The sequence below is a fragment of the Amblyomma mixtum genome, chromosome 2, assembly GCF_055824585.1.
Source record: "Amblyomma mixtum isolate Tamu chromosome 2, ASM5582458v1, whole genome shotgun sequence".
Lineage (NCBI taxonomy): Eukaryota > Metazoa > Arthropoda > Arachnida > Ixodida > Ixodidae > Amblyomma > Amblyomma mixtum.
This window is the reverse complement of record NC_143013.1, coordinates 135,823,516-135,837,458: the sequence shown is the minus strand read 5'-3', so window position 1 is coordinate 135,837,458 and position 13,943 is coordinate 135,823,516. Positions and strand designations below refer to the sequence as shown.

The 13,943-nt window shown below is 46.5% G+C and overlaps 1 protein-coding gene across 1 annotated transcript in view; it reads left to right on the top strand.

Moving 5' to 3' along the window:
- LOC149361018 (neprilysin-1-like) overlaps positions 1 to 13,943 on the top strand; it is a 125,793-nt gene that overhangs the window by 32,169 nt on the left and 79,681 nt on the right. Inside the window, exon 5 of the mRNA XM_089567975.1 lies at positions 5,752 to 6,003. Within this exon, the coding sequence (XP_089424101.1) occupies positions 5,752 to 6,003 (252 nt within the window). The remainder of the gene's footprint in view (positions 1 to 5,751; positions 6,004 to 13,943) is intronic.

Below are 13,943 nucleotides of genomic sequence, written 5' to 3'. Positions count from 1 at the left end.
GACTCGGCCACGGAACGCCGCCATCGTCGCCGCATCTTCGGCCTTCGGCGGTCTTTGACCTTCGCCGCTGCCACCATGGTCCCACGGTCCTGGAAGTTCGCTGCCTTAATCCACTTAGGCAGGAGGGGAGGCATCACAGGCGCTACAGCACCCCTCTTTGACCTTCGCCGCTGCTTCTGCCGCTGCTGCCGTCTTTGCCAGCCCCCGCCGCATCTTTGGCCTTCGCCGGTCAGGGTCCGCTGCCTTAATCTACCCAGGCAAGAGGGGGGGGGGGGGGGGGGGGCATCCCAAACCCAACACTGGTCACTAAGCACTGAAATCAACTCGGGCAACAACAAGAAAACGTGTGCTCACAAAAGTTCCTTTTCCGAACTGAAGGACTTTCCACAGTAGGTGTGAAATGCATAACAGTAACCGTCTGCTCTGCAGGACATCCAGTTCTTTTAACAAAAATTTTCTTATAACGAATTAAAATCACACCATCGTCATATTCAGGATAGCTAGCGACACTCTTCCGTCCCTGCTAAACGCGTATATATATAATAATTTTGACCTTTTCAGTTCGTCAAACAGGTCTTTGCGTGCTTTGTATGCTAGCATGTAGGATTTTTTGTCTTGTGCTTTTTTTTCTTTCTCTTTTTTTTCTTTGCTGCCATTACCTGTGTCTACCCTATGTGAATATTGTGTTAATATTGTATAATGTTCTTTCTTTTTATCTTGTACCTGCTCATTATTGTATACTTGTTATCACGCTTTGCAACTGCCTTTTGTATTAAAAGCCTTGCTGTGAAGCTGCTGCCAAGCGAAAGGGGGCTGCGGCTTAGTCAAGCTGTCTCTCAGCTTTTTCTGCGCCTCCGCTGTCTGTATCTTTACTAGGCAGAAATAAAGAATTTGAATTTGAATTTCAATTTGAAATACAGCGGCCTCTGAGGCCTCGGTGAGCAGGCAAAGTGGTTTTCTTCCAATGAATTGCAATGAACCATAAGATCTATGAGCTAGAATAAATAAGCACCGTTGTGCACACAGAAAGACGAAACGAACTATAGAAAGTACAGCAGCATATAACTCATCATAGCGGCAAAACAGCCAAAGGTGCGGGTCATTCAAAGCATCTGTTGTTTACTTTCGTCTTTCGTGCTGCTCTATACTTGGAACTAGCGTAATACGTTTATAAACGTGACCTCGAGAAATTTATAAGGCAGCGACTACCGGTGCAGTTCTTGGGAAAGAAAGATCGTGAATTTTCACCATGGAAAGATGACGTCCTGGGAAGAGGAAACGCGCCTTCTTAGTTAAGTGGCGTCGGCCGATCTCCTGGTGACAAAAGAATGACCTAGTTGAAAAGAAAAATTCAATATTTTGTTTTGAAATCATAAAAAATTTACTTGTACAAAGTACGCTGTGTGCTAATGGTTTTTCAGTGTTTTGTTTTGAAATCATAAAAAAAAATTACCTGTACTTTTAAAAGTACGCTTTGTGCTTATGGATTAACGGCCTGTTCATTTGCTTCCTCGCTGCATGCTACTTTTTTTAAAGGAGCCTATCCACTAAGCACGGCAAGTTGTCCGCTAATTACTTGTACATAGACTGCTCTTGCTAACAGACAAGCCAAGATAAATTGTACGTGAATTTACAGCGTACTGGGGTGCCAATATATCACCGAAATGAACTGTTTATCATTCCACGGAAATTATCATTAATAAAAATACCCGAAAATTGTATTTCATATAAACATTCGGAATAAAAATCGAAAAATCCAACCCCTACATAAAACGGGTGAACTGTTGGGTTGTGAGGATGGTCTCCGGGAGACTGAGGAAAAAGCGCAGCCGGGGGTGGCAGAGCCGGGACTAACGATGATGTTACACTTGCCTGGATGGGTTGGCCGCGGAGAGCAGTGCAAGTGCGATTTGCCTTGCTGCAGAAATAACAGGAATTGCGATGATAATGATCACAATGGTCGTCACAACCGCTGAGTTTAAAAGCAGAAATTTGGGTGACGCTTAACGTACCCTTAAGAGTACGATGCGATAGCGTCGTGTCGAACGCTCCTTAGTGCTTTGGAGGAAGCGTGCCAGGCTCGCGACTCAAAAGGACAGCTGCTCGATTCCGTTTGACCACCCCTTCCCTTTTATGCTAAACTGCTTTTCTTTCTACGTCACTACTCCCTCCCCCATTGGCGCTTTTTCGTGACACGGTCGACGCCTGCTTTTCTTGTGAACGGGAACTCTGACGCTATCCCATAATCCTTCGTAATCGGCTGTGCATTTGGTGGTTTGAATTTGCCTGTAGTGGATGGCGCTCTGTGGTTGGTCCTTTAACGCTTTCCCATAATGCTTCTTAATCCGCTTTGCATTTGGTGGTTGGAATTTGCCTCTAGTGGATGGTGCTCTGTGGTTGGTCCTTTAACGCTATCCCATAATCCTTCGTAATCCGCTTTGCATTTGGTGCTTTTAATTTGCATCTAGTGGATGGCACTCTGTGGTTGGTCCTTTAATGCTTTCCCATAATCCTTCGTTATCCGCTTTGCATTTGGTGGTTTGAATTTGCCTTTAGTGGGTGGCGCTGTGTGATTGGTCCTTTAATGCTATCCTATAATCCTTTGTAAGCCGCTTTGCATTTGGTGGTTTGAATTTGCCACTAATGGATGGCGCTCTGTGGTTGGTCCTTTGTGATCAAGTCACATCCGTGACGTCATGGCGGTCTCGACCAGTCAGGGAATTTCTTGACAACGCACCTCAGCGGGGTTTTGATGTGGACTCTAACGCTAGCGCGTTAAAAAGTAGAGACTGCGGCAAGCGCGGAGGACGTCAATGACGAAGCCATGATTTCTCCGAGCGTGACATGTGCCATAGTGCGGATTATACTTCGCACCTGTAGGTATATAGGCTGCAGGGCTCGCCTGTAGGAAGTTTCTTTCCACGCGTATGCGACGAAACTGAAAGCTCAACATACCATGTTGAGCTCAACATGCACTATATTCTCTTTAATGGACAACTCAAGCGAACAATAGTACTTATTCTTCGAAATCAAAGTGCCAACACTATAGGTCAATAGGCTAGCATAGACTAGTCTGCTGTGTGCTGGGGAAGAAAACAAAAGGAAAGTTTGGCCTGCAAAAATCTTGGAAGCGAGAATTGTGTTGAACGGCGCACGTTATCATAGGCAATTCTTGAAATTAAAATACTGCACATTAGGAATCAGCAGCTACGCACAGCAAAATCTTCTAATTTTCAAACGTGAATATCTTGCCAATTGTCATTATACTATACGTGTCGCTGTAAAGCTAATTTTAAAGCAAATAAAGGATTTTTGAAACTTGAAAAAAGTTGTTGAAAAGAAAAAGTCGGCCCATATCGACACGGTACCACATTCTAATCAATAGACACCACTCTCAGAGAAAACAGATTTTATAAGCTATCAAACACCCCCCCCCCCCCCCCCCCACACACACAAAAGGAAATGCAGATGTCGCCACCGCTGGCCGACATCGCAAGTAAAGTACATGTGTCAACACCGATTTTTGACTCGGATCCTCGAGGCTACGCTACTACACCATTCATTTCGAAACAGTTGCAACGCGTCCTTTTCGGTAAAGACGTCAGGAGTACGAATCGATCGGCGGGAAGATCTTGAAATCCAATTTTCTTGGCGGTAGATGCACTTTTGCAGATGAACACAGCACAGGGTGGAAGAGCCAGAGAATTAGTTTTTACTGAGAACAATTATTGCATATAGTTGTCTTGAGTGTCCTTTAAAATGATATTGCAGCCTTTTGAAACTTTGCCTCTGCTTTTCTTAGTTCGTGCTTTTTCACTAAATTAACAATATATCGAAACTAATTTCCGACAGTGGACGACGAACTCATCAGTAGGGCGCACTTTCTCGAACAGAAATTTTTTGAAAAATTCCAATGTGGGCGTGTTTTTGTAGTTGTTGGCATTTTGTCGCGGAGAAAATGATGTTTTGTAACGTGCAGTCGTACCCGACAAACACAGCATGCGATTTAAGAGTGTTTCTTTTTGCATTTAATTACCGCGAATAAAAAATTATTTCGGAGTTCATAAGAGCGGCATTTATACATTTCAAAAGACGCGGTTACGAGGAAGGGAAAGCCGCAGTAATCAGCTCACTCGCTGAACCTCTCTACCTTGCTGTGAGGGAAGGGATGAAGGAGGGAGTTAAAGAACGAACTCATTCAATCGCTGAAATTGTGGAAATAATTAGTAAGAAAATAATAAAGAGAGGAAATAGCGCAGCGTCTGAAAAGTGCTTATAGTATTCGGTATACCTTCTTTTCTAAATGGATGTTCTATTTTTTCAACAACGTTGAAATTCGGGCTTGTTGGTTCATACATTCAGAGCAATAGCGCAAACAGGACAAAGGACCAGGAACGAGTAGACACACACAGCGCTAACTTCCAACAACTTTATTAGAAACAAAAGCACAAGAATTTATACATGCATTTTTGCAGTGTCATCCCAAAGCATGCGCAAATTCACTGCGAGCGTAGGTAAGCAATTTCTTTTTTTGAGAGTCTGAGTTGTTGGAATTTAAACTTGTTGGAAGTTATGGCTGTGTGTGTCTACTCGTTCTTGGTCCCTTGTCCTGTTTGCGTTATTGCTCCAAATGTATTTTTTTATTGACCGTACACGGCGAATGCGCACGGACATACGTCTGTGGAAGAAGGAAACGGAGAACACAGCGCCATGGATCAGCGCTGTGTTGTCCGTTTCCTTCTTCCTTCCGCTCTCTTCTTTGGCCTTCGGTCTTGCGCTGTTTCAATCATACCATTACATCTGTGCTTTTTTCTTTCGTTCAAATTTAAGCAGCGCTAACTTTTAGGACGAATACACAGAGGACATGACAGGACCGGCGCTGACTACAACTGTGTTTATTGAACACGTTTTTCGTAGAAGGTATAAGAATAGACGACCGTGAGCGCATGCGTATCTGCGACTGACCACAGAAGGAAAGTCCAAGAAAACGGGACAGGGGGCAAGAGTAAAGTGAGGTCGCTTTTTTTTCTCCTTCTCAAAGATGACAACAAAGGTAGATTAAGGTGAGCAGAACGCATTTCGTCCCTTATTTTCAAGCAATTTGAATTCGCTGGCATGCAGGGAGACAGAAGTGGTGCTGACACACATGTCACCTCTTGCCTTGATAAAAAAATGCTTCGGATAATTCCCGAGCTAATCTATCTTTGCTCCTGGTTAGAATTTTGATTTTGTCAAGCCGTGGCTCACAGTTATGATCGTTTAGGTCCTTGCAAGAACGGCAATGGGCGTGTAGATTCAGGCATGAGTCTGATGCGTTTTGCAAACTTCGTTCATGTTCCCTGGCACGTTCGTCAACACAACGCCCTGTCTGGCCAACGTACACTTTGCCACAAGAAAGGGGGATCTCATAGACCACACCCGTGGCACACCGGACAAAGGGCTTAGCGTGTTTTTTTTTTTCCACGGCCGGATGTTGCAGGGCCACTACTGCTGACTTTAGGGCACATCTTGGCCAGTTTACAAGGCGCAGAGAACACCATCGGAACGCCGTACTTGTTGTCCACCCTTTATAGGTTATGGGACACCTTGTGGATGTATGGCATAACCACTGGTTTGGCGTTCCCGGGTCTTTCTTTTCTGCGTGTCTTCTGCGTGTGCGCCAATATTCATGCGCGTGGGCATGGGATTTCTTGAGCAAGGGAGAGTATAGTGTATCGCCGGCCCTGAACAACACTGACGTTGGTGGCGCAGGGCGGGTGTCTCGCCCGGGGGACTCGGCATCGCAGCCCGGCCGGTACGCGGGGATCGGCCGGTACGCGGGGATCGGCCTCCCGGCCGCCGCCATGCCGGACGCGGTCCAGCGGCCATCGCAGCGGCGCTCCCAGCGCCTCCGCCAGCAGCAGCCGGCCCCGACGGAGCCGTCGTTCGGCGACGGCAAGGGAGGACAGGCGCCCGCCGGCCTTCACGCCATGCAGTGCGCCGACGAGTCTTGCGAGAGCGAGAGTAAGCCCCGTCCACACGGGGAGGGGCTTAAAAGAACCGCGGAACATTACTATAACCTTGTTACACCGACATCTTCGCAAGCGCAACCTTAGGTCAAAATGCTGTTCACTACGTTCATTAAGCACTTTCGCCTGGGCGAGTTGGTTCATAACAGCAATTAAAGGAATAAAATTACGCAAAGGGATTGAAGAAGAAAACGCAAGAGGCGTGAGGACAGGACAGAGCGCAAACTTCCAACTAGCTTTTATTTCTGAGACACCAGCTGCTTATATACCAATGTGAAATCAATTATCACAGGCAAACCCATGCGCACTCAACCAGAAAAAAAAACCAACTGCCAAGAAAGGATGAACACCGCCCCTATCTCATCTTATCGAGCAAACCAAGCCAGATAGATGAGATAGGGGCGGTGTTTATCCTAGCTTGGCAGCTGGTTTTTTTGCTGGTTGAGTGCGCATGGGATTGCGTGGAATGTCTGTGATAAATGATTCCATTTGGTATATAAGCAGGTGGTGTCTCAGAAATAAAATGCGCTCTGTCCTGTCCTAACGCCTCTTGCGTTTTCTTCTTCAATCCCTTTGTACAATTTTATTCCTTTAACTACGTTCATGCCGTTATGCTGTGCAGTGGTAAGCTGGATGCAAGGTTTAGGGAAAAACCAACCGCGGAGCTTCTTGCAGAGGGCGATTCTGATAGTTGATTGATCTGTAGAAGGCCACTTGTGTGACTGATAGAAAATCTTTCGGTCTGATTATTTTTTTCCGTCTAAGCGCACACTAAAATGTTACAAGAGGGCATAGTGTCATGAGCGTAACACGGCCATACTTTCGCTTATTGGTCGTCGAACTCACTGCGCCGTGGAGAGCAGCCGTTAGCACGTTGCAGCGCCTCTGGCTGTCTCACAAGCATCGTCGCAGGACGAGGGTTGTGACGTTGTGACAGGCTGCGTGTCTTCTGAACTGGCGATATACGCAGTCTGTAACAAAGGCAGTCATCAATCGTGGAGGCTAACGAAAAAAGTTCCACTTAAACTGAGGACAGCGCACCGAGCTACGGAAAGAAAATGATAGGTGCAACGTTAAGAGATGGGAAGAGAGCAGAATGGGTAAAGGAAACAACGCGGCTTAATGAAATACTGGTTGAAATCAAGATGAAAAAATGGGTTTGGGCCAGGCATGTAATGCGAAGGCAAGATAACCGCTGGTCCTTAAGGGTGACGGAGTGGTCTTGAAGGCAAGCGTAGCAGGGGGCGGCAGAAAGTTAGGTGGGCGGATGAGATCAAGAAGTTTGTGGCAATAGGGTGGCCGCTGCTGACAAAGGACAGGGTTAATTGGAGAGACATGGGAGAGGCCATTGCCCTGCAGTGCGTACAGTCAGGCTGATGATGATGACTAATGTAATGATGAAACACCCCTGCGTATATTAGCGCAACATGCCGTTTTATCTTTTCCGGTAGTTAACATGCGCTCCATTTCGAGTATTCGGTGAGTGTCCTTGAACCCCTGCCTTACTTTTGCGAAGAATTCACTGAAAAGATGCCATATTTCATCGCTGGAGTGGCCATATGTCCGCTACTTTTTTTAGCTCAGTGCGTTCGGTTAATTACGCCTCTTTTATCTGCACAGAGACTGTTTTGCTTCGGATGGAATGGTAAAAACTGAATTTAAAACGGCTGTGGCTAGAGTTCCGTCTAGACGGAACTACAATTTGCGCTAAAGCTCCGTCCAGACGGAACTGTATGTAGCGATGGGGTTCCGTCCAGACGGAACTGTATCTGACACCATACAGTTCCGTCCAGCATTATCTGCCACAAGAGTTATGTCAAGACGGAATTAAAGCTGGCGTTAGGGATTGGGAAACCAGTTTTCTTGCATACTTTTGCATGTTTATTTTAAAAAGTGGTAATCCTGTTCCGTCTAATGTGTGACAGGATATTCTGCTGCATCATTTTATTTTCCAAGCAGTCAGTGAGAAATGGCAATAGAACGAGTTTTGGCTTTTGTTTGTTAGTGCGTTTGCATAATGCTTGTTGACCGTTTGTGTACGTCTTAGTCTTCTTCGCGGTACGTCATCTTGCAGCACAAACAGCGACAGGGCTTCACTTCACTTCGCGAAGAGTTTCTGCATTCTGCTTCCAACAGTGTCATTTTCCCGATCCTGCATGCGTGCACGGAAGTTATACCTTCGAAGATGTAACTGAACGCAGTACGCAGGCAGATATTTTGGTGCCGTATACATGCGTAGAGAGAACATCTGGGTCCAGATTTGTCAACTGGTTATTCCAGAGGCAAAAAAATGCTTTATGTGGGTAGAAATCACCCATTTTGTATAGTATGGACAGTACGGACATTACACAGTTTTAGTTTTACGTACGTAGAACCTTCACGCGCGTAAACGTGAGCAGTCTACGTAGCGTACGCTCTTGTCGCTTCGTACAGTTTTAGCTGCACGTACAGGACGCAAACTGTGTAGATCTGCCATAGAGCCTAAAAAATGCGCTAGCATGTTGTGCCGCGCCATCTAGTACAGGTAATCAAAACTAATCTCGTTTAGTCGAGCTGCTTGGAGCGGAGCCAGGCTAATCCATAGTGCGGGCGCTAAATACTTTCCCCCTTTCTTCTGACAAACGTTGAGCGATTTCATTTCACAGAACTGTATGTTGGATGTTATCTTCAAAGGGATTGCATTCCTTTACGTCCCGCGGCACATTTAAATAATTGCCTTTCGAGAAGCGAAGGCGCGCTGGTGTCTCACTCATGTTGACGACGTGTGCGTATGGAGTCAAACCGTGCACCGTATTGCTTTTCCAGCTGACTGTGCCGAGGGTCTCGCGATATCCCGCGAGGTTTCCAGCTTCACGTGGTCTCGCGAGACCGCTGGCACACTCGTTGCTATGACGACCACAGACGCTTCTCCGTCAGGCTTAGGAGTTGCTGAAACGTACTTCTATGTGGAAAACAAAAGCTAGTTCTCACCTAAAACTTCATGCGAGAGCAAGAATGGACCAACTGAAGGCAAATACAGCAGTGTACAGCACAATATCACGTCGAGGGATTAGCGACGAAGCTGTTATCGTTGCGAAGCGGGCGGGCAGGGAGCCGCCATCTTGCCAACGCCACGTACGCAAGCAACGTGAAGACCGCCGCGCAAAAATCCGAACCTCATGTACAGGGTCCGCCAAAAGTTCCCAGGCCACATGGTCCGCTTTTAATCGGTATATCCTGGGACTTAAGATTCCGATAGAGCTATCGAGGTTCTCAGATGATACACTCTAAAAAAAAAGGTAGTTGAGGTTACATTTTAGGGTAGTAACGACTGTCACATATATGACTACCTAGGTAGTAACTGTACGTAGTAACTGCAAGGTAGTAACGTTTACTACCTCCCAGTAACTGTACGTAGTAACTGCGAGGTAGTAACATTTACTACCTCTCGAGAGAAAACACCTTAAGAAATAATCTAATGACTTTTGACATTAGAATCGTATGCATATAAGATAGTAATAGTGCAAAATAAGAGCAAAAAAAAACTACAGCAAAAACAAAAAAGAAAAAAATCCCTGCTTTCAGCAGGATTCGAACCGCGGACCTTCGACTTTATATGCTGTAGTTGTTTCTATACTTTCTATCCTGCCACGCTAACCACTACGCCACGCCACCAAACGTTAACTGATCAACTTATGTGCCGTGATATGTGCAGCCACAGTTGTTTCTTGTTCTTTTCATTGCGTGTAAATGTAGCAGCAGCATCTGCATTCTCGCACGGGACAACAATGTTGTTGAGAAGGACCTTTCAGTGGCTGATGGCCAATGACATAACGAAATCTTCTGTGTTAACGAAAAAGAGTCTCTGCTGAGTTTTTATTGTCGAAAGACATGAATACCTGACTTCGTGGTGACTTTCTAATGTGTCACAAGGAGGGAGTGCATGAACATGACATCAAAAACTGAACGCCCGTTTTTATGCATCTTGTAGTGAACCAGAAGGAAAAATGAGCACAAGTCAGGCACAATAGCTTGGGGTTGGTGAAAAAGTGCAATTAAGAAATCAAACTAAAGAGTGGATCACATACGCGCTGCGTATATTGTATTGAAAACAAAAAACAGCACTGGCAATTTTGTTAGATTTGCTGCCAATTAGGAAACCCTTTTCATTATGTAAAAACATGGGGCATTGAGTAGCAATGTCACCGGGAATGTTAGTATACGTACATGTGCATATTCCGATCATCCATTTCCAGATCAAGGTAGTAATGGATACTACCAGCGTTATAATGAGGTAGTACAAGTGTAGTAACTGCCAAAAAAACGTAGTAACAGCAGAAGTTACTACCTTGTTACTACTTAATTTTCTTTCGAGTAGTAACAAGGTCGTAGCAACATAGTACATAGGTAGTAGGGGTTAAAAAAAGGTTGTAACAGCAGCCGTTACTACGTTTTCACTACCTTTTTTTCTAAGAGTGTAGAACGATCCTTCTATTCTCTACAGATATTTTGAGCTTCGAGGGTATCTCAACAGCCCGACTATGCTGCTCAAAAGCAAACCCTGTGGCCTTGGAACTTTTGACGGACCCTGTACGTCCGTGCGACCGTGCGACCCACGCCGACACTTCACGTTCTGCGCATGCGCACTGGTGACCCGTAAGCGCTCTACTTACGTGAAGCTTCTACGTACGTGAAACTAAAATTGCCTATTGTATGGACGGAACTCTAGCTGCAGTAAATATTCCGTCTGGACGGAACTGCAGCAGCAGCAAATGTTCCGTCTGGACGGAACGCTAGACACTCCGATTTAAAACACGCTCTCTGAATGTACAACAAATCACGTGTATACGTGCGTGCTTGTAACGAAGTCCACTGCGGTACATCGGTGCAAGAGCATGTGTACAGCGTCGATAGGTCCCTCCTTGTGTGTGTGCGTGCGTGTGTGCGTGCGTGCGTGCGTGTGCGTGCGTGTGTGTGTGGCGCCATCTCGTTACCAGAAATTCATCTATCTCACCGCAAGTTTCAGAGAGCGCTGCTGTCGAAGAGGATGATGGCGGCTGTAGTTCTTTGCGGGCTGTGAAAATGCAGACAAGAAAAAAAATATAGAAAATAGGAAACAAGCGCTCCGCGTGTGGGGCCTCTAGTTCAGGCATAGAAAGTCCAGGGTCTGATAGGATGCGGCTGCCGCTACGGCCCTAGGATGGATAGATGGATGGATAGGAGCGCCCCCTTTGAAACGGGGTGGTGGCAATTGCCACCATGCCCAGCTTTTCTTCTTTATTTTTTTTGTTTACTGTGTTGGCAATTCTCATTAAAAATCGCCACCATCTTTACCTACGGTTTCCTACAATTCTAACCTTATGCCACATCTCTGCTTTTCAGCCACCAATCCTCCAATCGCTTTTTGCTGACTTCCACTGCAGATTTATTTACATGACCATTGTTATCTTTAAACCCTAGGGCCTCGGGAAGAGTGACTGCGCCTGCATCGACATCCGGATGGGTACCGTCACATTTGATTATGAGGTGTTCAATTGTTTCCACAGATCTACCACACACTGCACATGTGTCATCTTCTTCGTTAAATTTCTTTTTGTAGCTGCGCGTTCTAAGACACCCTGACCTAGCTTCAAAAAGTAGGGCACTGCCTCTTGAGTTATCATAGAAAAATTCTTTCCTGATCTGCCTTTTCCAGCATTGATATAGTTCTACACTATGTTTCTTTTCCATTGAATTCATCCAATTTTTAACTTCCGCGTTTTTAACCTGTCGTTTAATGCTCTTTCTTTCTCCGTCCTCATGACCTGCATACTTACTGGTTAGTTTTCTAGTTCTTTTCTGCCTCTGTGAGTCAACGCTCTTTCTGTATAAATATCTAAGTACCTTAGCTGCCCACCTGTTATCGTCCGATTTCCTCAGGCGTTCTTCATATAGTATTTTACTCTTAGCTTCCCGTGCTTCGAACGATGCCCAGCCCCTATCCCCTTGTACTGCCTCGTTTGTGCTTTTGCCGTGGGCACCTAGTGGCAATCTTCCAACAGCTCTCTGATTTACGTCTAATCTCGACTGAACTTCTGCCCTTAAGCACAGAACCGCATTGCCGAAAGAAAGTCCAGGCACCATTATTCCTTTCCAAATACCTCTTAGTACTTCATATTTGTTGTACCCCCATAATGCCCTATGTTTCATTATCCCGGCGTCTCTTCGTCCTTTTGCCCTAAGATCCTGTTCGTGCTTTTCCGTGTATATCTGCCCTTCGTTCAGCCATATCCCGAGGTATTTGTATGCGGCCACTCTGGGTATTTCGTGGCCTTGTATTGTAAGCACCTGGTCAGTTGTATCGTTAAAAACCATCACACCTGATTTAGTTGCGCTAAAACTGAATCCTAGAGCGTCTCCTACGTCTCCACAGCAATTAACCAAAGTTTGTAAATCTTCCTGGCTCTCTGCTAACAGTACAATATCGTCCGCATACATTAAACCCGGGAGTCGCTGCTCAACTACATTTCCGCCTAATCTGTACGACAGACTATAACCTAGATTACTTTCTTCTAGCCTTCTTTCCATATTTATCACGTAAAGCATGAACAGGAGCGGTGATACAGGACTACCTTGCCTTAATCCTTTGTGCACCCCCACAGTTGTGGTACTTTTTTTCCCTTCCCATGTAATTTCAACTTCATTATCTCGGTAGATTTCCTGCAGAAAATCAATTACGTCATGACCGATACCTAAATCTTTCAATATGCTCCACAGGAGTTCCCTGTTCACGTTATCGTATGCACCGCTTATGTCCAGAAAGGTTAAAAACAGAGGTCTGTTTTCCGCCTTAGCTGTTTCTATGCATTGGGTAAGCACGAACAGGCTATCATCTAAACGCCTACCCCTTCTGAACCCCTTCTGAAGTTCTCCGAGTATCCGATTACCTTCTACCCATGCCTGTGGAATGAAGATGATTCAGCACCACCACCAACGACGACGAGGCGCTAGCGCCGCCCGTTAAAGGCTCGTGCTGGAGAACTGCCGCTTGTGTGCCGGGGTCTGGTTCCTACACGACTTGCACCCGCGTCTTCGTTGCCGGCGCTTCAACGTGCCAATAAACCACTCTTCATTTGGTGGAGGTTGCTGCGTTCACCGTTCCCCATCACCGTGGACCTTCGCAGTCGCACCATCCCGATGTCCCAGACCAGTCAACAGCCCGGCCCCCCGCCGCAGCCCGTCATCTGCTCCGGTGCCGTCCGGCAGCGCGACCTCGCTGTTTTCAGCGGCCACAGCGACCAGGATGTGGAAGATTGGCTGGAATCATACGAACGGGTGAGCCGCCATAACAATTGGGATGACAGCGTCAAACTGACCAACGTTATATTCTACCTGAGCGACGTAGCGAACCTGTGGTTCCGAAACCACGAGGCCGACATTCCCACCTGGGCCGTTTTCAAGAGCACCCTTGCGGAGGTTTTCGGCCGTCCCGCCGTGCGGAAACTGCGCGCGGAGCAATGCCTGCGTGTCCCAGCTCAGCACAAGGACGAGACTTTCACGAGCTACATTGAAGATGTAGTAGACCTATGCAAGCGTGTTGATCCGGCTATGTCCGAAGCTGACAAGATTAAGCACGTCCTGAAAGGCATCGACGACGACGCTTTTCAGATGTTGTTGGCGAGGAGCCCCAGCACCGTCGCCTCGGTTTATACATTATGCCAAAGTTTTGACGAGTTGCGCAAGCAACGTCTTTGCGCTCGTCGCCCTCCCCTGCCTGCCGACTCCATCTCCGGCCTGGGCATCAACCACGACTTGCTAGCCACAATCAAAGACTTCGTGCGGGAAGAGGTCGCCCGGCAGCTATCGCTCATATCTAACCCACACCCGTCACCGCCCGTCCTCAGTCCTGAGATCCGGAATGCCATCACGCAGGAGGTCGCCGATGCACTTCCTAGTCTTCGGCAACCGGCACCTTTG